The sequence below is a fragment of the Eutrigla gurnardus genome (genome assembly GCF_963514095.1).
Source record: "Eutrigla gurnardus genome assembly, chromosome: 11".
Taxonomy (NCBI): domain Eukaryota; kingdom Metazoa; phylum Chordata; class Actinopteri; order Perciformes; family Triglidae; genus Eutrigla; species Eutrigla gurnardus.
In genome coordinates, this window is record NC_139925.1 from 7790090 (window position 1) to 7812893 (window position 22804).

The 22804-nt window shown below is 44.2% G+C and overlaps 1 protein-coding gene across 2 annotated transcripts; it reads left to right on the top strand.

Annotated features, from left to right (window-relative positions):
- The first annotated feature begins 2905 nt into the window (after positions 1-2905).
- On the top strand, positions 2906-17871 carry thbs2a (thrombospondin 2a). Of its 2 annotated transcripts, XM_084021061.1 has the most exons (23): positions 2906-3078; positions 3380-3448; positions 3722-4275; positions 4683-4767; positions 6985-7184; positions 8397-8537; positions 8623-8716; positions 9049-9219; positions 9945-10121; positions 10431-10604; positions 10917-11044; positions 11157-11309; positions 12355-12573; positions 12667-12774; positions 12867-13026; positions 13120-13238; positions 13325-13559; positions 14689-14916; positions 15022-15293; positions 15372-15469; positions 15579-15718; positions 16331-16361; positions 16673-17871. In XM_084021061.1, the coding sequence occupies exons 2-23, from the start codon at positions 3385-3387 to the stop codon at positions 16674-16676; spliced, it is 3555 nt and encodes a 1184-aa protein (XP_083877187.1). In that variant the 5' UTR covers positions 2906-3078; positions 3380-3384; the 3' UTR covers positions 16677-17871. The 2 variants fall into 2 exon arrangements, with proteins under 2 accessions (XP_083877187.1, XP_083877188.1); XM_084021062.1 differs by lacking the exon at positions 16331-16361.
- Positions 17872-22804: the final 4933 nt, after the last annotated feature.

Here is a 22804-nt window from a genome sequence, read left to right on the forward strand (position 1 = left end):
AGTGGAGGATGAATAGTGTACAATAGTTAGGACATTCTTTGAAGGCAGAAATTCAACCTGGAAGTCCCGCAGAGTCGCGACTTTAATGATTAATGGTGTGTACGGATCGGCGCGAGTGTTTTCCATGGTTTCTTGCCCTTCTGTCTTCTCAATTGCTTCACAAAACCTATGAGAACGATTCGTGGAGATCTGTTCTGTGAAATAACGCCTGTGTGGAGTGACTCAAATGTTGTGTCCACAGCAAAAAAAAGAACATCGGATGCAGGAGCGGATATACATTTGATGTTTTTGGCATGACGAACCATTTTGGTGGACAAAATCCCTGGTATTATTTTATTATTTCTGCTGAAGAACTGTCTCTGTTTTCCGTATCTTCCTGCAGCCCAGAGGCTTTGATTGACGGTCGCCCTGATGTGGCTCCATACATCAGCCATGAACAATAAACTGTCACCAGGAATGAATGCACGTGATAGGACGACACATCTTGTTTAAAACCTGCAGGGAGAAAAAAAGCCGGAGCGTTTGAAGAGTGTTTAAATTGAGGGAAGAGACTGTGACTGTGAATCAGGGACTGTGAAATTTAAGTGACCTGTGTTTGGCGAAGGAAACCCTGTAATTTCTGAGAGTGAAAATTGCTATTGTGAGAACTGTTGAGGAAACCGTCGGAGAGGCCAATCTTTCTTTTTTTAGGCAGCATCTCTGAACAATTGTCTGCAGCCACAATGGTGCTTTTAGTTCAATACAAATGACAATGCTGTCATGCTGATGTTTAGCTGGAAGCAGGTGTTTATCCAATAGGTGTTGAGGATCTTCACTTAAAACCACAATTGTCAACTTCATGGAGGCCTTAAAGGAACACTGCCTCCCCCAAATATTGCATGGTTCGTTCCCTGAACTAAAAGCTTTAAACATTTTGAAAGACCCAGTAACAAACTGGAAGCTACCAATAATAAATGCACCTCTAGAGTGCAGCTAAATGGGGAGGGGAAGAGTCACATTGGCTTTGGAGTAGAAGTGATTAATTTAATACCATTGCTTTCCAACTACTATAGTAAGTGAGGAGCACAGTGGATGAGTAATGAGGGCTGTAATACCCCAAACATAAGCTGCAGCTCTCTCCATATTTAAATGTAGGCCTATAATGTATATGTGTATTATTATTTCCATGCAAACGGAGCTGTCATTCCAATTGGGAGATTATACAATGACATTTTACAACGCCAGCTATATGGGCCAAATTTGTTTCATTAGCATTACACCAACTTTTGGCGTGATCGACTTAAATGAGCTATTTGAAGTAAATCTCAACTTAAAAAGTCCAACCTCTGTATTTCCATCATTCCCAGAACTATTGTTTTTTTTTTACAGAGAATGTGAGATTTGCATGTTACATGTGTCACTCTCTCCAGTTGTCAGTACTTTAAACATTTCAGGTGCCAGATTTCCTCTTTGGAGTCACACTGAACCCATTCTTTTGGTTAAAAACACATAAACCCGCCACGGTGAAGTCACAGCTTGGAGACGAGAGCTGGAAACTATAGTTGTTTATCAACCTAACAGACATCCATCATCTTAAATTGATGACTCATCCAGATCGTTGTTGTTCGCGGCATTGAAAGAGGAGTCCATTTTTACTGCGTGGATCTCTGCTGCGTGCTCGGCGTTAGAGCGGATGTTGGTCCAAATGCCCCAGAAAGTATTTTTCTTTTTTTTAATATCTTAAAAGTGATGGAAACCTGGACTGCAGAAATTGTGTTCTGTTCTGAGAAAGATATGAGAGCAGCGTGTTCTGGACTCTCTCTTCGTGGAACAGTTTAGTGTAAACAGGTCTGTCTGCTATCTTTTATTCAAACTATTATTTGACTTGACTATGACATGATGATAAAAATACTTTTATATAATTAAAACCCAATTTGAGAAACAATAACTGACAGCTGCATGTTTTTAATGTTCATCTTCTCCACCCCTCACAGTTTGAATCTGAGAGCAGAATGCTTTTATCACCAGTGAGCATCATCGCATTCTTTTCTGTCTAACCAACCGTTCACTACTGTTTCTGATACCTGTCAATTGCCCCATTTGGTAAGAAACTGTCTCTTCTTCAACCCTATTTTTTTCCCCCCTCTCTGAATGGAATGCACGTTTCCAATTGACGCAAACCATCCCCGAGACGTTTCCTAACTGGTAAACAAAGGCCTGCCCACATCCAGAGCTCTGATCCCTCCGCAGGGCTCCGAGAATGAGACGTCAGCTTTTCTTTCCCTGACACCGCAGAGGGAAGCCTTGGCAAAAAAAAAAAAAAGCCTGAAAATCTCCAGGCGCAAGACACTGCTTGCCAGCAAAGCAAAAGCATCCAAAGTATCTATTCTGTTGGTCAGTCGTGTTCCTTGTTGTGTCTCACATTGCAGACATAACTTGGAGTCTCAGTTTGATCTATTGATGTTCTGCCCATTTTGAATTATGAGACTCTTTTAGTCAAATATATTTACATGCATGTGTGTGTGTATGAGTTGTTAACCAATTAAGGAGTCTAATCTCTGAATGGATTATTATTATGCTATTTTTTTAGGTGCACATGCAGCTATTGAACATATTTTTTCTTAACTTTGTCCCTCCAATGTAAATCAGCCCACTCCCCCTCTCTCTCTCCCCCAGTGAAAGTGAATTAGCTCCAGACTCAGTAGGTGGCTTTGATAGGGGGGGTTGGGGTTGGGGGTGGAGGTGGGGGGCATCACGGTGCGAGAGTGGGGCGCGCAGAAGAAAATTACGCCATCGGAAGATAATGATGTAACTCTGTCTCTTAACAACCGGCTGCAAACGGTTCATACCCAGCAGGGTTTGATTGACAGGCGCTCTATATAAGAGGAGGGAGGTCGGCGCCTCAGTCACTCTTGTGCCTGAAGTCCTGCAGACTGGATGTAGAGAACCAAAGTGGACTTTACGCTTTTTACGCACGAGGTGTACGGGAGTATACTTATCTCTCATTTAATCATCGGCTTTTTATTCCGATTTTTTTCTTATTTATTTTTTTTATTTTGTTGTTGCTGAATTTAAGAGGATAAAGTCTGCGTTCGTGAGGTAAGTTCCACGGGACAGACTGTCGGTGAACTTTTCTGTGTGGAGTTTAACAGCGCTGCACGTTAAGTAATTCATTACCTGTTGACTGCAAACCCTTAAAGCGCATTAAGGGATTAACGGGCTACAACGGACTCTGCGTGTGATGCTGTAAACGCTGAACGGTGGCTGAATAACCGGATTGTCGCATTATTATCTCGCTTTTCACTGAGAGGTTCAAGTGCAAAGTCAACAGTTGAGATGCATTCAGGGTGTCGGGGGAAATAAGAGTGACACAAATATGTTTGTTGTTGTTTTTTTAAAGGAGATATGATAATCAGGAGGAGTCTCTTCTTGCTGCTCTTATTTAATTTCCTCCACGCATTACCTCAAGGTAAGTGGAAAACTTGTAAATGACTTTAATGCTGACTAACGATTAAAACATTATAATACAACTTATTTATAAGACTATAAGTTATTATAATTGTTATTATTGTTGGAACTAACTCAATGCTAGAAGACCCAGTAACTTGAGTTGCCATTATTTATGCCAGTTAGCCTACATCATTTTAACATTTTGCTATTTGTTTATTTGCCATTTTCCCTTTGTCTTAAAATGAGCTATTCTATTTTTGAACATTTTTTTCCCCTCTGGTCTGATTTGTAGATGGTGAACAAGAGGACGAGACATCATTCGACCTGTTTGAAATCAGCCAAATCACTCGCAAGACTCTGGGGGCCAAACAGTTCCGGGGCCAAAACTCCGATGCCCCTGCCTACCGCTTCATCCGCTTCGACCACATTCCCCCAGTGAGCCCCCCCATATTAAAACAAATACTCCGTCAGATCCAAAACAATGAGGGCTTTGTGTTTGTGGCCAGCATGCGGCAGGACCGCGCCTCGCGGGGTACCCTGATTGCTCTGGAGGACCCCGATGGCCGGCGGCAGTTTGAGATCGTGTCCAACGGACGTGCCAACTCCCTGGACCTGGTATACTGGGTGGACGGCTCCCAGAACGTGGTTTCCTTCGAGGACGTGGACCTGTCCGACTCACAGTGGAAGAATATCACCCTTCACGTTCATGGGGAAAATGCAAACCTGTTTGTGGGCTGCAGCCTGATCGACAGCTTCATCCTGGACGAGCCTTTTTACGAGCACCTGCAGGCTGAGGGAAGCCGCATGTATGTTGCAAAAGGATCCATCCGGGAGAACCACTTCAGGGTAAGAGGGCTTACTGGCAGGCAAGCATCTCCCAGGATCTGGAAACTTAACGTCTCTCTCTCTCTACGTCAGTGTTTTGGTTGCCTCTTATAAGTTTAAAGAAACCATGATCTTAACTAAACTAGAAAAGTTCACTTTTAACGACATTCTCCAGAAGGAGCTTTCTCCCCCTTCAAAGTGTGGCAGAGTGGCTGAGTGTTACCCTGGTCTCCCTCGGTGGAGGCGACTCCAAATTTAGACTCTAAATTGACGCTTGTGTGTAAAATTGACTGTGACAAGATCGAGTGAATGTGTCCGTCTGCATGCTTGAAAGGGGAGTAATTGGGTTTAGATAAAGCATATATGTCTGAAATGTGCTAACATAGCCAAAATATGTAATAGAAACCCATATTATCTTATCCAAACAGGGCCTTCTGCAGAACGTGCGTTTTGTATTCGACACCACAGTGGAAGACGTCCTGCTGAGCAGAGACTGCGAGGTCCCCAAACAAGGTAAGGGCTGCTTTCTTGTGGTCACTTTTTTTTAAACCAGTGGCGGCAACTGTTTCTATTTATGTGGTTTTTCATAGGCCAAAATAATTATATTTGCTCACTGTTCAGGACTGATACCTTGCAGATGTGAGTGGGGAAACTACTTTCATATCCTCCGAAGCATGGTATCTGTGTTTTGTGTCAACCGCGGCAGTTTTCCAGACCAAACAGTTTAGCATTCTCAGTTGACTCCCTGATTTTTTGCAATTTTTTGGTGCTTTTTTTTTAAGTGGGTCAAGACATTTGTAGATTTGATATGTGGCAAGAGCTCCCTGCATTACTTCACATTTACGGAAACAGCCGCGTCGATGCAGTGGCTAGGGGTCAAGCAGTGTGTGCGTGGTGAACGAAAGGAGATACAGATGCTTACATTTATTTCCATTGGCAGTGGACTCGGGATAATGCCCTGGGAAAGAAAATAGAAAAGAGAAAGTGAATGCTGTACTGCGGAGTGGGGAGCTTCCACTTCCAGCTGCACACACAAACACACACACACACACACACACAATGAAGTCACGAATTGGCTGATTGGGTTGCTTTTTTCAGCTGAAGCTTTGCTCGCATGAGGAAAAGTACCTCGTGATCCTCAGCGGGGCTCACACAAAGAACTCCAAAAGAATACAGATATCTGAGGTAATATTCACGTGATCATCCTTTACAAAAAAGCTTAAGGGTCACCAGACCTGGAAACAGCTGTCCACTGTGACAAAGCTCATTTCCGTGCGGCTCTGTTTGTGCGTGACAGAGCGGTTGTTTGAGTTTCCGTCGCCACAGGCAGTGTTGAAGTTCCAGCTGAATTAGTTTATTTGTTTGTATAAACGCCACCAGGACCTGCAGGGTTTCTGCATGCTAGCTGGTCGAAGTTCTGCCCAGTTCTAATGCCAAAAAGTCACTCATAAACCCACACAACCCACGCTCATAAAAACATGTCATGTTGGACATTAATGAGCAGTATTAAAACTACCCGAGCTTTTTTTTTTTTTACTCGTTCTTATATTTTTAATCCTTTCCTCTATCTGCTTTGCAAAAAAATAAAAGAATGTCTATCAGGGAGAGAAGTATGCGTGAATGAATTTCGCAGACGAGTTTGCGTGCGTTCACACGCGGCGTGAAACCCTCCTGGGATTTGAATGAATCCAGCAGACTGAAAGGGGAAAGAAAACACAGCGCTGGCTACAGTGGGACGTCGTTGGGCAATTTGGACGACGTCCTTGATTTAGAGTCCCCCGGTCTCCTATTAATCTTCCCCAATTTACATAGCAAGCGGTTGCAAGTTGCAGATATGTGCTTTTGGCTGAGCGACAGGCACTCCGTGGAAGCTTTGACATGTGCTGTCTGTTTTTTTCGGCATCGCACCTCCATAAAACTCGTCGTGATAAGTTGTGGTTTGAGATACAGATTGGGGAAATAAACCGAGGGATTCTGCATTTTGATGACAACTCCATCCCACAAAAAGATGCCCTGTCACGCTGCGTGATTGTTTTTTTGTCTGTCTATGCTGAATAAAGATCCCAGCTGGCAGACACATTACTCTGGCCTCAGGCAGCACTTCCTGCTGCAGATTTTCAGATTGTGCAAAGACTTTTTTTTTTGCCCTTCAGACAACGCCGTGGTTTTAAGATTGCACTCCCTCTCACATCGTGCACTAAAAGGAGGCGAGCTTCTAGTGTTGGTAATGGGAGAGGGTATCGGATCAGACGTAAGGGGGAAACCGTGAGCTTCACTGGCTCCTTGTAAATCCATCTGTGTGGTCACTCCGGTCTGTTAAGTTCATATTGGAAGTGTCCACTTCTCTAGTCGGTTGTGGAGCTTTCTCATCACTCCAGGAACACCCAGCTTCCTGCCATATACCTCCCCCCCCCCCCTCCTGTCCTCACTCAGCCGACCCTGCTGTCCTCTATGGCGGAAAGATTTACCGGCACAATTTCAAACGGATACATTCGTCAAATCAAACACACACCCAATGACTGAACATCTGTTTTTGGGGGTACACGATAAACATTGTAATCACCGCAATGTTGTGATCTTTTCGCCGGCTACACAAAAACAGGAAATGCTCCGTATCCCTGATCAAAGTTGTCATATCTCTCAAATATGTTTTCAATCACCGGTGTTGCTCTCTTGCTCATTCACCCTTGATGTCTCTCTTTCTTTTCTTTTTTTTGTTGCCCTCTCCAGATGATGTCAATATTGTAAGCGAGAGCACAGAAGTTATGGATGTGAGTCCTTCCATCACGACCAACATTATCGGACAGAAGACGGACGACGGGGGCGCAGATATGTGCGAGCGCTCCTGCGAGGAGCTCAGCACCATGTTCCAGGAGCTCAACGGCCTCCGCGTCGTCGTCAGCAACCTGATTGATGGCTTGCAAAAAGTGGTAAGTAGTAGAAGTGACATAATATAAATCACAGCGTTTATTTTAATACAAGCTGCTGCTTATTTTGCCGTGCTTTACAGCCCAATTTCAGTGATGAATGTGAAATTGTAATACTCTGTTTTCGTGTGAGGAAAGAAAGGGGGGAAAAAAACATTTCAGAGAAAATTGACATTTGAGGAAAACAGTTGATCTAATCCTCAGTATGGAAGCCAGGACGTTAGATGTTTGAATTAGGTTACTAGGTAACCTACATTGGTCTAAAAGCAAACAGTAAGTAGCCGCAGGACTGTTTATAGAGTCGCCTGTGATGGCTGAACCCGCTTGACTCCTGCTATCTGTGACGGCGGGAGTCAGACAGATTTTATGACATGTTACATGTGGATATAGGAAGTGTTCCCCTGGCAGCTATGGGGTCCAGTCTAATGTCTGGCTGTGTTTAAACAGCCCATGTGTTTCCTCTGGGAGCCTCCCAGCAATAAGAGTCTGGGCATGAACCTTGGGAAAAAAAAAAAAAAAAAAAAAAACGACTGGGATGAGAAGGGTCCCTGAGGCTCTTCCAGACCGAGTGGTGTCTTAGATTCTAGTGCTGCTCACAGCTGCCTCCCTTTTACAACGGGAGGATGCACACACACACACACACACACACACACACACACACACACACACACACACACACACACAAACCTTTGGCAGAAGTTTATCGACTGACAGCTCTCGAGTGTTCAGGAGTCCAGCCAGAGATCCCCTGGTCTCCAATTGGGTTGGAGGTTACAATGTGCATAACGATGCAACACTTTTTTCAATGGGATTTATTTTCCTAGAAACGTTATTGATACGAAGCACATTTTGAAATTGATATTCTCTTGTTAATACAACGGAATAGGTTTTTTTGTGTGGGTGTTCACGGAACCGGAGAGGGATGATAGGTTCATATAATTAATCACAAGAGGCTCTACTTGGCCCTTTATTATTACAATATGCGTAGTGTGTGTGCTAATCGTACTTCTATATGAGTAAGTGAGAAACCACACTTCTGTCAGACCTGGGGGGGGTGTACCATTCCTCTTCACACCTGGTGGAAAGTAACCTCACATGTGCTCCGTTAATAGAATCAGCTTGTCAGCAGGTGTAGAGCTTCTCATCGAGTGTGTCCTAATCATTTCTGACTGATCCCGTCTCTGACTGCAAATCTGTCCGTTGTTGTATGTTAAGACAGAGGAGAACACAGTCATGAAGGAGGCCCTTGGGAGGATGAAGAACACTAAAGAGAAAAACATGTGCTGGCAGGATGGCCGCCTGTTCGACGATAAGGAAGACTGGGTCGTGGACAGCTGCACCAAGTGTACCTGCCAGGTACTGGCAATAAAATGTGGGGAACGGTTGGACGTTTGAACCGCGGATACCAATGATCCTGATGTGTGTCTAATGTTCACGGCAGGAGTCCAAGATCGTGTGTCACCAGATCACGTGCCCCCCCGTGGCCTGTGCCAGCCCGACGTTTGTCGACGGCGAGTGCTGCCCCGTGTGCATGCGTAAGTAGTCTGAGCCTCATAATGTGCCCAAACACAATTCTAAACACATGAAGTCTAATGCATGCATGCTGTGTTTAAATGAGTGCCGTCAGAAGAATATTCCTTGCATATTAAATGTAATACCGCAGTGCTGTTGCTGCAAGTTTTTCTTTGTGAGCGCCTCGCATATTTATTGGTCGAAATGGTTACTGTGGGTTTTTCAGATGAGGTCATGTAATAAACAGGATAAACACAGTGCAGTCGTGACCCTTTGCTGGTGTTTTTGTTCAGACATTGAGGATTGAGGGGAAAAAAGAAATGAAATGTCATCTTTGTGCTTTTACGTCTCCCAGCGAGCGACAGCGAGGATGGCTGGTCCCCCTGGTCCGAGTGGACCGAGTGCACAGTCACATGCGGCACAGGGACTCAACAGAGGGGTCGGTCATGTGACGCGACCAGCAACCCCTGCACCGGACCTTCCATCCAGACCCGCAAGTGTAGCCTGGGCAAATGCGACAGCCGTGGTGAGGATAATTTGTGCCGTGATATTATGCGTCTGCCGTTGCCACAAATAATGCAAAACAAACAGCGGCACGACATTTGGGAGGGAGGAACGTGACGGGGCTGTTAAATATGCGATGTGAGTGCAAAAGGCCGAGTTCACGCCTCCATAAATTCTGTTGAAAAGGATTCCGTCTGAGTGAGGCTGAATGCCAGTGAAGAGTCGTATCGCATGGCTGGGTTGCAGGGTGTGCCTCGTCACGTTTAAATCAGAATTAACGATTGGCTGGGAGTGTGTTCCACAGTGTAATGTTCAACAAAATATAAAATATTAATCAGAATATGGCAAATGAATCGTAAATCGTAAAAAAATCGTAAATATGGCAGATGCCGAAACTTATGAATTATGTGTTTTTGATAAACAGTGGGATCAGCGTGTGTTATTGCTTGCAGCTAACATTACACTGCGTCTGTCTGAGTGACTGAATCAGCCAAACTACTGCAGGATAATTTACCCACAATGACATAAATACTGGCGCACGCATCTTAGAACATCTTTGAAAGTGAGCCACCGTCGCCGGCATCGCATAATGTTTACTTGTAGAAAATGTGGGGGCAATTTCTCCTTTGCTTTTTTGCAAATTATACATGTCTGTAACTATTTGACTTTGAGTGGAAATCCAGAGGATAATACGTGACATGTGTTGTTGGTGATCTCCGCCTGATACGTTTGATGTTTGATACCCAGTTCGTCAGGACGGAGGGTGGAGCCTGTGGTCGCCGTGGTCGTCCTGCTCGGTGACCTGCGGGGAAGGGCAGATCACCAGGATACGACACTGCAACGCTCCCGTGCCACAACTGGGGGGTAAAGACTGCGAGGGGAGTGGGAGAGAGACCCAGCGCTGCACCGCCAAACCCTGTCCCAGTAAGTAGTCCAGCCCGTTGGTGGGGGGGCGTCTCCATTACAGCAGCGTCCGTGTGGAATAACCAGACTTCTTTGTGCCTCACGGCTCCCCCGAGGCAACATTCCCCATGTGTTTTGGACTCGCCTCCTGTCTGTTCTTTCAGGAAATGTTGACTCACATCAGCTCAGTATGTTTTCTATTGAAAGATTAAATTCCAGGCTTCTGACTGCTTTTTTCAGATTTCAGACTTTAAATGAGTTTGGGGAATAAAATGCTTTATTTAAAAAAGAAAAAACAACTTCTGACCATCTATCTCTGTATCTTCTTAGTTGATGGCGGTTGGGGTCCTTGGTCTCCATGGGCAACCTGTTCAGCAACATGCGGAGGGGGAGTCAAGAGTCGGGCGCGTGTGTGCAACAGCCCTCAACCTCAGTACGGCGGCAAGAATTGTATCGGGGAGGCCAACAACAGTGACAGCTGCAACAGAAACGACTGTCCTATTGGTGAGCGCCAGCGTTTTTAGCCATGCAAGCGACAACCTATGGGGATGGCAATGTTGGTCGCTTTATTGCTAATAAGCAAATCTTAACGTGCTAACAAAGAACACTAAGATGATAAACACAGCAAACAGTATACCACTATGTTAGGTTATCGCTAACATTCCTCCTCAGAGTAAGTAACAGGTAACAAGTTAAGATAAAAAGCAGAAACAAGTTACAGTTGAGTTGTTTGGAAACCATACAGATGTGTCCAGCAATGTTTAAATCAATTTCAGTTTGTTTGTACCCATTTTTTGTCCTCTAAATGCCTTGCAGACGGCTGCCTGTCCAACCCATGCTTCGGGGGAGTGGACTGCAACAGCTCTCCGGATGGATCCTGGGAGTGCGGCCCATGCCCTGCTGGTTTCCGTGGAAATGGCACCCACTGTGGAGACATCAATGAAGTACGAGTTCCTGTTTTCCACACGTGCATGAACCAGATGTGTGTTTTAAGTGTTCATTCCTGTAATTACCTGTCTGTGTTTTTTTACTGATACGTTTCATTCCCTCCTCCAGTGCGACATGGTGTCTGACGTTTGCTTCAAAGTGGGAGGAACGCAGCGCTGCGTCAACACCGACCCGGGTTTCCACTGCATGCCTTGTCCCAAGCGCTACAAGGGCACCCAGCCTTTTGGTATGGGTGTGGAGGCTGCCAAGAAGAACAAGCAGGTGAGTTAACTGATTAGTGATAGGGTGCCATTCAAACAGGGGTAGCCTTTTGAGAAGATAGAACAGTAAAGTGAAGAAAAACGATAAAATATGTGCATTTAGCTCCAGGCTAGGTTTTCAAACCGCAGCTGTGTGGATTGTCGTATGTCAGATCCAAATTTATGACTGATGGAAGCAACAGCTCGGGTGATATATAAGCCTTATTATTGCGGTGAGGGTGTTTACACGGCCAACATATATGAATGTAACTCACCTTGACCCAGTGTTAGCAAGCAGAAGGAGGGGAAGGAGAGTTGGGCAACCCTTAACAAATAACACATGTTATACATCTCTGCTACTTTCATCGTAAAACCAGCGGCAGATCGTTTCACTGTATTTTTTTTTACTGTATATGTTGAACGGATCAGTGCTTTTATTCTCTTTTCCTTAACTTTGGCTCGACCCACAACATCAGCTCAGTTTTTCCACTCCTGTCACAACTGCTATATTGGAGCCGTTCGACATGTCACGCAATGTATGTCACATTCATTATTTGATTAGAACACAATGTTCTGCTCCCTCGTGATCACTAAAGTCACAGACTCCCTTCAAAAAACTTGCCACACTGACCAACCCTTGCATAAAATCCCACGTGGACCATTTTTGTCGTCGCCTCTGCAGCTGCTCGTCTTTGATACGATGCCCCAATTTCCCTAATTGATTTGGGAAAAAGGGAATTGTCTCATCGCTGGCATTCAGAGGGCTCCATTTCACAGTTTTGATCAAAGGCCTCTTCTTGCTGTCACTCTCTATGAGCTCATGGAGTGGCATACAAGCTACGGTTATGTTCATCCTCTGGTAATAAGCAGCAACTGTGACGACCTTGTGCAGCAATAAAGGGGGGAACAGGAGTGGTGTAGTGGGAGGTATGAAGCAATAAGTGGGCCCAGGGCATCGGCCATTAACCCTTCACTTTGATTTGGAGTAGCCCTCAGTTTGGAACCTTCCAAAAAAAGGCTACAAGGAGAAGTGGTAAGAAAAGTACAAATATTTTTGTTTCGTTCAGGTGTGTGAGCCGGAGAACCCGTGCAGGGACAAGACCCACAACTGCCACAAATATGCCGAATGCATCTACATCAGCCACTTCAGTGACCCGATGTACAAGTGCGAGTGCAGGACCGGTTACGCCGGAGACGGCTTCATCTGTGGAGAAGACTCCGACTTGGATGGCTGGCCCAATCAGAACCTCGTGTGCGGCGCCAACGCCACATATCATTGCAAGAAGGTATTTTTATTGAACTCCAGAATCAAATTGTCTTGCAGTCAGTGACTAAAAAACACGTTTTGTATCTGTAAAAATGTCCCACTGCTATTTCAGGATAACTGCCCAAGCCTTCCCAACTCTGGACAAGAAGACTTTGACAGGGACGGACAAGGAGACGCTTGTGACAAGGACGATGACAACGATGGAATTCTGGATGAAAGGGTACGGCAGTTTTTTATTCTGTGATCAGATTGACGTTATACTCATGAGACTGGAAGAATTCCCTAACAACGACTCTGTACTTTCCATCACAGGACAACTGTCCCCTCCTGTTCAACCCCCGCCAGTTTGACTTCGACAAGGATGAAGTAGGCGACCGCTGTGACAACTGTCCTTATGAACACAACCCAGCTCAAATAGACACGGACAACAACAGAGAAGGGGACGCCTGTGCGATAGATATAGATGGAGATGGTAAGACAGCTGAGTCTAAATAAGATAAAGGACTTTCATTAGTAAGTTTTATATTTCTACATGTAATTGTCATCAACTGCCCTTTTCCCACAGAGATTTTGAATGAGAACGACAACTGCCCCTACGTGTACAACACTGAGCAGAAGGACACGGACATGGATGGAGTCGGTGACCAGTGTGACAACTGCCCACTGTTGCACAACCCCGACCAGGTACAGCAACGCAATGCATATCAGACACGCTCCGGTACACCAGCCGGTAGAGGAAGTGTTCATCTCGCTCTGTATTTATCCCACAGACCGACGTAGACAACGACCTGGTCGGAGATCAGTGTGACAACAACCAGGACATCGATGAAGACGGCCACCAGAACAACCTGGACAACTGTCCCTACGTGGCCAACGCCAACCAGGCCGACCACGACAAGGACGGCAAAGGGGACGCGTGTGACTACGACGACGACGACGATGGCATCCCCGACGACAGGGACAACTGCAGGCTGACGCCCAACGAAGACCAGCTGGACTCTGATGGTGAGGATGTAACATTTACAGGGTGTTGAAGGTCAAATAGTCCTTTGACTATTTGACCTTGTGTGTTGCACGCTGTGTTCTTTTGATGTAGCAGGAATGGCGGTACAAAGGGGTCTGATATGTTCCTACTTAACCACTTGTTTTAATATTTGCCTCAGTCAAAGGAAGCTATCTTAATTAAATTCTCTTCGCTTATTTTGAAAAAGCTAAGAACGCAGGGCCCTAAAATGAGGCATCCGTTTGTTTTCATGTAAAATTGAAAACAGATTGTGAGCTCAATCTCGACATTGGAAACAGCAAAATAATCTCCACATTAATTAATTAATCAATTACCATTGAATTAATCTAAGACCAGTTTGTGATGTGCACATTTGAGCTTCAGTATACCTTCCTCCCACATGTTTTCACAGTTAGCAATTAGCTCGCCTGCAGCAGGTGTGAAATCCGGTGGCTGGGAAAGAGTCAACGACCGGGTCTGCACGGGTGATGTCATCCTGCATGACTTCAGTGAGCCGCCCAGGAGGGCACGCACGCTAGGCTGTGAAGTTCTTTTATTTCCTTTAGGCTTTGCTGGTGATTAATCTTCAGTACCCAATTTGAGGGTTACCTGGAGTTTGTACAGCTGTCCGTAACTGGAACCAGACCGCGAGGAGACACGGGGCCCTCGACACCGACGCTTTCACAGCTCGTCAGATAGTGTTTATTTGATGGGATCGTTTTAGCCTCTCGTGCAATAACAAAGACGATGACAGAAAGCAGCTAGCTTCTTCCACACTGTGGCCTTCATTAGTCGCTGGCGTCCTTTCCACTGTGAGCTCCTGGACTGCAGTCTGGCTCTAATAGACTTCAGACTTCAGATGGTTTCCGAGTATCAGTGGAAGTTGTCACAGCATGAAAAGATGGCTGATTTGCCTTAGCAGACTTGGCGAACGCATTAAAGACAATTCCCTTGGATGAACTGTTATTTTTGCCCATTCATCTTTAATATTAACTTGGAAACGCTCCTCAGTTTTATTTTATTATGATACTCACGTTAGCAGGTGTGGAGATTTTTCCAATCTCTGGAAAAAAAAAAAGTAAAAAAATGTAACTACGTCAACCCAGTTTAAATCATGTGTTTTTTAAACAGGCGATGGAAGAGGGGACGCCTGCAAAGATGACTTTGACAATGACAACATCCCAGACATCCTCGATGTGTGTCCGGAGAACAGCGCCATCAGTGTCACAGACTTCAGGAAGTTCCAGATGGTCCACTTGGATCCTAAGGGAACCACTCAAATAGATCCCAACTGGGTGGTCAGACACCAGGGCAAAGAGCTGGTTCAGACCGCCAACTCGGATCCGGGCATTGCCGTAGGTGAGCAGCATGAATGGGTTTACTCTCCAACAAGGTAGGAATGATATGATAGGTATGAACGGAGCCCTGAGAGTCTGCGTCCCGTTTTTTTCTTCCACGCCACAGGTTTTGATGAGTTCAACGCCGTGGACTTCAGTGGGACGATGTACGTGAACACGGACAGAGATGACGACTATGCCGGCTTCGTGTTCGGCTACCAGTCGAGTGGGCGCTTTTACGTAGTGATGTGGAAGCAGATCACGCAGACCTACTGGGAGGACAAGCCCTCCAGGGCCTTCGGCATCTCTGGCGTTTCGCTCAAGGTCGTCAACTCGACGACGGGCACCGGAGAAAACCTCAGGAATGCTCTGTGGCACACTGGCAACACTCCCGGACAGGTGGGCGGCAGTCTGAACGCTATTTGGTCACTTTGAAATACCGAAGCAGTTTAAAGTGACGTTAACTCTTTCACGTAGGTGCGGACTCTGTGGCACGACCCCAAAAACATCGGCTGGAAGGATTACACTGCTTACAGGTGGCATCTCATCCACAGACCGAAGACTGGTTTTATAAGGTAAAAACTGAGGGGCAACTTTGATTGCAGTACTCCAAAGAGCAACAGTATATTATTAGTATATAATCCCAACAAACTAACGAGTTCATGTCTGTCCCGGATCCTGCAGGGTTGTGGTCTACGAAGGTAAACAGATCATGGCCGACTCGGGACCAGTTTATGACAAGACGTTTGCCGGAGGAAGGTTAGGCTTGTTCGTCTTCTCGCAAGAGCTGGTTTTCTTCTCCGACCTCAAGTATGAGTGCAGAGGTTAGTACAAACACTTTGATTACCACTAAGTTTTAACCACACATGTTTCTGTTTTATTATAGAAATAATGATGTGTGTGCATGGATGATGTCAAAATAAAAAAAATAAAAAACAGAAACTTTGAAAACCACCATCACTTACACCAACAGTGTCACAGACACTTGAAAAATCAACCTCACCAAGGTCATTTTGGACCAAAGCATTTGCTGATAAAAGCAATCAATATATGTTTGGAATAGAAATCAATGTAGAATTTGTTTGATCGCTGTTTTGCAAGTTGAAATAAATCATTCATAACCGTCGGATATTGTTATCAGAGCCAAGAAAAATGCACTGAATGCTTTTATTTCAACTGTCACAATAAAAATGATCTGTAAATATTAGCATTGAAGAGGAATCTCACTGTAATATCCACATGAGTCCGTTGTTTGGGAGTTGTTCACGACTCAGTTAATTCCGTAGTGTTCGAGCTGGTTTATAATTAAACTAACTATAATTAGTTATTACGGTTTCATAATTACGGTAAGAAGATCAGAAAGTGGGGGAGAAAACCTTCCCCATCTTTGAAAAATGTGGGGAAAGTCTTTTAAAACGTCTCTTTTCAAACCTCAGATAAGCCGGAGTTGCCAACAGTGTTCACAAGGTAATGATGAGAGGGGTTTCATGTTGTGTTGCTTGAAGCAAAATCCATTTCACGCCATGTTTGTGCTTGTCAGCTTGCCCACGTACAATGCAGCGGATGCATTGTGAAAGACCTTGTGCGTTGCTCCAAGGACTGCTTATCAGTGGAAAATGAGTCTGCAGCTTGTTTTACAATCACAGCCACAGTTCATGAAGACGCTTGTGTTGTTGCTGCAGCAGTCTGGCACATCGACTGTGTGAATCTCGCCGAGTTTCCTAGTTTTGATTAAGAATGTAATGGAAGCTTTTTTTCCCCCCTCAATCTTTCCACAGATAACTGAATCAAGTCTGATAGAAAGAAAGGAGGCAAAAGACAAGAATCTGTCAAAGCAAACATCACGTCATCACTAAATCCATTTCCACGTAAATGAGACTTTCCGTACTTCTCCACGCTTTGCCTTAACCCATCCATTGGAGAGGAAACCGTGGCCGATTTCAGTTTTTCCTGTTGCCTTAAACATTTCTCAGAAAAAGAAAAACTGACGCCGATGATTCTTTTTGATTTTTTTTGTTTTTTAAAGCAGATTATCTAATTATAACTAGTGTGCCTATGTCTACATTTTAAAGGATTCATTGTACAACCACTTACATGCTGTATATGCTCTCCTACAGTTTCTTGTAACTTGTAAGTGACTCGGCTGTTTGCTATCTTTAATACTTTTTTATCTGTTTGGGACTATGAGGCTCGTTCATGGCTAATAACACAGTGTCTAAAGATAAACTGTAACCAAAAAACAAACTAATTTAGCTGTCTCTAAGTCCATTACTGTTTCTCCTCATTATTTTCATCCGGAATATTAAGGAGAACAATTTAAATACACCATTTTAGTAAATGCCAAAGATGTTTATACTAAGTCTGTATTATAATTCCTTTTTTGTAAATTATTTATGCTCCGCTTGTTTTGTTCGTTTTGCATTTTTTGCTAGAGTTTGTAAATAATTATTTATTTGTTTACACTGACAAAACGCATAATTGTATATCACAAACATCAAGATAACAAATTATAGTATTGCAAGATTTAACGTGTTCTCATGCATTTCCTTGTTAGTTTTTCAAATCTTTCACTTAAAGCTTCGGAGACGATGGAAATCAGCTGCTTTTAAGTAATCACATGAATAAATCAATACAGCAGGTGTTTTTTTGAATGTGATAGCAGAGGAAGTTAATTCTGGTCATGTGTGTGGGTTACAAAAGAAAAGCCAACTAAACTATCCAGACAGGACCTCGCTGGTCGAAACACTTTATCTGTAACACGTCTACAAAATAAAGAAAGTAGATCAGAGTTTTAACATCAGTCTTAAAGGTTGTTAAATAAATAGAACTGCAGTTCAGGTGGCCGATGCTCGACATCAACAGCTGATAGTCTGAGTCTGTGTGCGATGAGGTCGTGAGGATCAAATACAGTGATGATATTTTATACAAATTCCTTTTTTCATTCATATGTTATGTCACATTATCACTGATGGATGTTGTTAAAAATTGTGACAGTGTTGGTTGAATCCAGATGAAGGCCTCTAAAAACAAAGTGTGACTGTGTGACTGTATATCTGTGTGGATCGGGGACGTATTAGTCTGTACAGCAGCCGTGTTCGCTGTTTGGTCTCCATCTTGTTCATTTTGTTGAGTTTGCGATGCACAAAATGTAAATTTCTTTTTGTATACTTTGTGTTGTTAGATATACATTTTCTACGAACATTAGTGTCGGATTGTTCTGTTTGGTGAATAAATCTCTTGTACACCGTTTTGTTGATTATATACATGAGGACTGACAGTTATCCCATTATTATTATTACTGTCATAATGAAATAATGCTGTTTAACCAACATTACACTAGCCAAATACATTTTTTAAGGATAAGTTGAGTGTCTGTTTGTATTTTTTATTGTCAACAAATTCCATGAAAATACCAAATCCAAGATGTGTCTCTTAAAGCCTCGTAATACTTTCTGACTTCCTTATTGTGTATCTTGTTCTCAGCTGTAAACTCATTTGTTCCTACTGAAGATGTAAATCTTATAGTTTCTTTTTTTATTTTATTTTGGAAAGGGTTTGAGGTGCAGCTGGGAATTGTAGTGTTTAGCAAGTGGTACTCAAACAGGAGTAATTTATACATTTGTTTGGGACTATTTCCAGTGGTGGATTAATACACGTTTGGTGCCCTAGTCTGTACTAGGGATGGTATTTGTTGGATTGACTTAAAACTAACTACAGTACACACATTCATGATAATAAAGGAAGATGTCACCCATTACAACTGCGATTTGTGTTTTGAATAACTCATATGGCACAAAGGATAAGATATATCAGGCTTTAAAAACGCATTGCTTGGCAGTAGATTCAATTCAACGATGATTTGGCATCTTTTGTAGGAGTGGTGACAATAAAAATAATCATCTAATCTCATGCAAAAACATACATTTTCCATCCATCGTTTAGTTGTAACTCTACAGCCGTCACTGCTGACCTTTGTTCATCTCTCTGACACGACTGTTATAGCATGGAAATATTTGTGAGAACATAAACTGTTGAATATCTACACAAATGAAATACATGTACAGTGGAAAAAGCTCCATTATTGTAAGATGTCTTCTATTTTATGAAAGTGGGGAAAAATGTATACTTCAATTTAACGAAAGATGTGCTAAAATATATAGTTAAATTAACTATTTTCTTTGACTATTTCCTATCTTGTCCTGAATGTTTATCATGCACACCAGGTTTGTCTGATCCCCGTCTGGGTTGTGAGGATATGAACAGTCAATCTCGACTTCAAATAAGGTCAACGTCCCACCACAACAACTCAAGTTCCATGAATATCCACCATAGTCTGAAAAAATGTGGAAAAACTGCACCAGCTCAGCAGAGGTCTTTCTAATAATGTACCATCGAGTTTCACAGAATCTCCTGGTTAAGAGAAGATACATTGGTCTGTGGTTTTGCTGCAGACCATCTGTCTCACGGCGTGGAAACCAGGCAGTGAAGGGGTTAAGTAAGTGACGGTGAGGCCAGGAAAAAAATGCGCTATTAGGGAAAATGGGGAAGTCAAAACCTTGCTCTTGTAGCTCTGTGGCAGATTTGGGTTGAGGCTCTTGGAATAGTCCACGTGGCACACACCAAAGACTGGCTATATGGGTCTGGCACTGGCGGCTGGTTTCGAGCCCAGAGCACGTTCCAGGGTGGTTCGTACAAGTTTGCCAGAGGATGTCAATGTGTGACACAGTAAACCAGCATTTTCTGCTGAGGCGAATATTTAGCAACCAGCAAGCATTTTTAAAAGGAAGGATGACCTCAAATAAACTGGCTGAAATTAACTGAAATGGCATCAAGACAAGTTCACTTTGACTTTGGTGTCACAAGGTGAACGAGTTACAGATCAGATAGTTACGTGTTGATAGGTGTTTGTCTTGGATGTGGGCCTGCGGTTGTGGAGCTCGGCACCAGATTGTCAGTTTTAACAGCACAGAGAGACACACAGAAGCTGAGGGCCGATGGGGAAGCCTCTTCAAATTCAAATACAAGTGTAAAAGGAGATCTGCACTGGATGTTCCCCTTCAGTCCCAGAGGTGTGAAATACCAGCTTGCACTTCCATAAAGTCCAACAACTCTCTGTGAGTTCAGTGGAGTGCCCCCTTCAAATCAGCAAATCAGACCACAACCTATGCCTGAACTCCAGCCACCCAGTCCGGTGCATCAACGGAAACATGTTTTCCATCAAAGCAATAGCTGTGACTCCCAGGAAGCATGCAGTCTTTTTCTGCTTCCATGAATCCATGTAAAGTCAGCGTTCAGTGTCCCCTCTGGCACCTTTGATGTGTGAACCTGCTGAGAAAAGTTACCAAGGGCAAGTGGGCTAGCGAAGAAGCAGGTCTGTCATTTGGAATAAAGTAAGACATTTATTTCAGGGCATGAGTTCCTCCAGTCATTGGAAAACTATTCATGGTCCTTCTCTCTGCCAACCTTTGGGGGCGCAAACTCATTGCTCCCAGAAAACAGAGGTGCCATAAGTGTTGGGCTGCAAGATTGAGTCCTGCAGCACCGGGGCTCCAAGCTGTCTGCATGCACCCGGCTTCTTGATATTACTCATGGGTTTGAGATGCTGCAAGAGTCAAGAACCGAGACGTACAGGGCACTTTTAGGTGGAAAAGAGAGAGTTTTCCCATGTAGCCGTAATTACACGTTTGGTCATTTGCTGAAATCCAGGGCAGAAAAGGGCACTTATCTTTAGGAAAAACCAAATGAAACGGCATGGTATACAAGCATAAACCTCAGAAAAAGTCCACTGTGTCAGAGTGAGGCTTGTTTCCACTTAGGTCCTGATGGCACCGGTGTGAAACCGGGAACAGATGCATTGGGTCTCATTAAATCAGGTTGTGAAGTCTTGGCCTGGCAGTAACCTTGCACAAAACAAAGCCAGACAGTGCAGATAGCTGCAGGCTCTCTAAAGTCTGATGTATTGGTCTTGCAATAATAAACTCACATCAAATACAGCCCTCATATCTTTTTGGAAAGCGGAGTTAATCAAGATATTCTTTACTTCCCTTTGCTGTGAGATAAATCTCCTTGTTTTTTTGTTTTTTAAGATATTATCTAAGAATGCAAATGTCCATGAAATTGTTGAATATGTGGGAAGCTGTGTTGGCTGATTCTGGAGCAGAACCAACACAACAGGAGGTCATGCATCACCAAAGATGCTTTAATCTTGGGCTGGATGACTGGATAACTTCTTAAAATAACTAGCCAGATGGTAAAAAATCCCCAGAAAAGCAGAATGGTGAATCCCCGCTTGATAAGAACTGTCTGGGTCGCGTAAAGGTCAAACTGAACCATTCTGAAATGAGGAATTAACTCGGTTTGCTGTAACGTACAGCAAAAACACTGCTTCTGAATGAGAGTTGAAATGCACGTATCAGTGACAGACTCATAAGTAACAGCTGGGAACCAGGCGTGTGCTCTGTCTGCCATGCCCAGGGATGGGTGCTGCGGCGTGGGCCGTCCGCAGGAGGCATGCGGAGGAGCGTCCAAGCTTTTGGCATACGTGAACACTTTTACACAGTCCAGAAATCACGTTGTGCACCACCTGCAGCTGAAACAACAGCGAAGCCCAATGTGCATGTGGATGATGGGTTTCACCTCTTTTATCCACCTCTCTTTGTTTATAACCTGCAAAATAAATTGGTTAGCGAACACATTGCCAGACTCTAAGCTGACTCTCGTGGCTCCCCTCGAACAAGGACATGCTTTGAGAACCAATTCATTTAGAAAACCAGTAAAAAAAAATCCATAAAGGGAGTTGTCACTTCCAGGCAGTGGCGGCGCCAGGGAGGGGCTTGGTTGGGCTATAGCCCCATCAAGAATTGTGTCAGCCCTACCGTTAGCCCTACCATAAAACCACCAAGAAAAAAACAACAACAAAATAACCAAGAAAAGTGCGGAGTTCAACAGCACCACCACGTCACGTCGTAACGGCATTCAGGCAGCTGCGATGACAACTGTCACTGATCTGGGTTCATTAACAGACTGTACTGTCCGTACGTCAACGTCACTCATGTGAGCCCGCTTTTAGTGTATGCTCGACACAGAGACAGCAGGCTACTAGTTTGTAAGCTACCTGGCTCTAGCAGTTCGCGTTAGCGGCTTATAGTCACTCACGTTAAGTTAACGTTAGTAAGCTGGTCAAAATTGATCATGGATACATTTGTTTTTAAACGTCGTCGGACGGAACAACAGATGGCGGTGGCGGGCGTGTTGGATAAAACTACGGACGCACCGTTGACACCTGCAGGGGAAGATGACCACTCGGGTCCCGGCTGTTAACCTCTCTCACTGTGTGCGTGTTTATAGCTGTGGGAGGGTGTTGTCAGCGCCGCCGCCAGGATTCAATTTCAATGTACACACAGAAACGGCAAATACAACAACAAATGGAAAAATACTTTTTTAAGACAAAATCTAATGTTTTCAGTATCAGTGAAATCAGTAGTGTATATCATGGTGATAGGCCCCGGTGCAAATAGTTTGTTGTGCCCTCCATCCCCGACCTAAACACAAGCGCACGCTTGTGAGCACTCCACGCACGCACACACACGCTTGGACACGCACGCACAGTACGGTATGATAACTCTGCCGGCCCGGGGAGAGCGACATGCATCGGCTCGGCCCACAGTGCTCAGCAGCAGAGAGGTGACGAGACTAGAGCCGAGCTGTATTGTGTAGTGGAGAGGGGCCAACACACGCTATGCGTAATTGCGCACACACGCGCGATCGTCCTCTCAAATGCGGCTGCATCCGGCCCGGTTCAGCAGCATCAATTTTTTTTTTCCACCTTCAAAAAAAGTCCTCCCAGTGCGTACTGGATTCCGGCTGGCAGCGCCACTGGGTGTTGTTATATATTCACATTGAAATTCTGA

Bases quoted from the DNA above. Each gene is read 5' to 3' on its own strand.
- thbs2a (XM_084021061.1), top strand. From the start codon at position 3,385: ATGATAATCAGGAGGAGTCTCTTCTTGCTGCTCTTATTTAATTTCCTC. The intron at 10,605-10,916 runs GTGAGCGCCAGC...AATGCCTTGCAG, and splicing joins CAGAAACGACTGTCCTATTG to ACGGCTGCCTGTCCAACCCA. The intron at 15,294-15,371 runs GTGGGCGGCAGT...TCTTTCACGTAG, and splicing joins CTGGCAACACTCCCGGACAG to GTGCGGACTCTGTGGCACGA.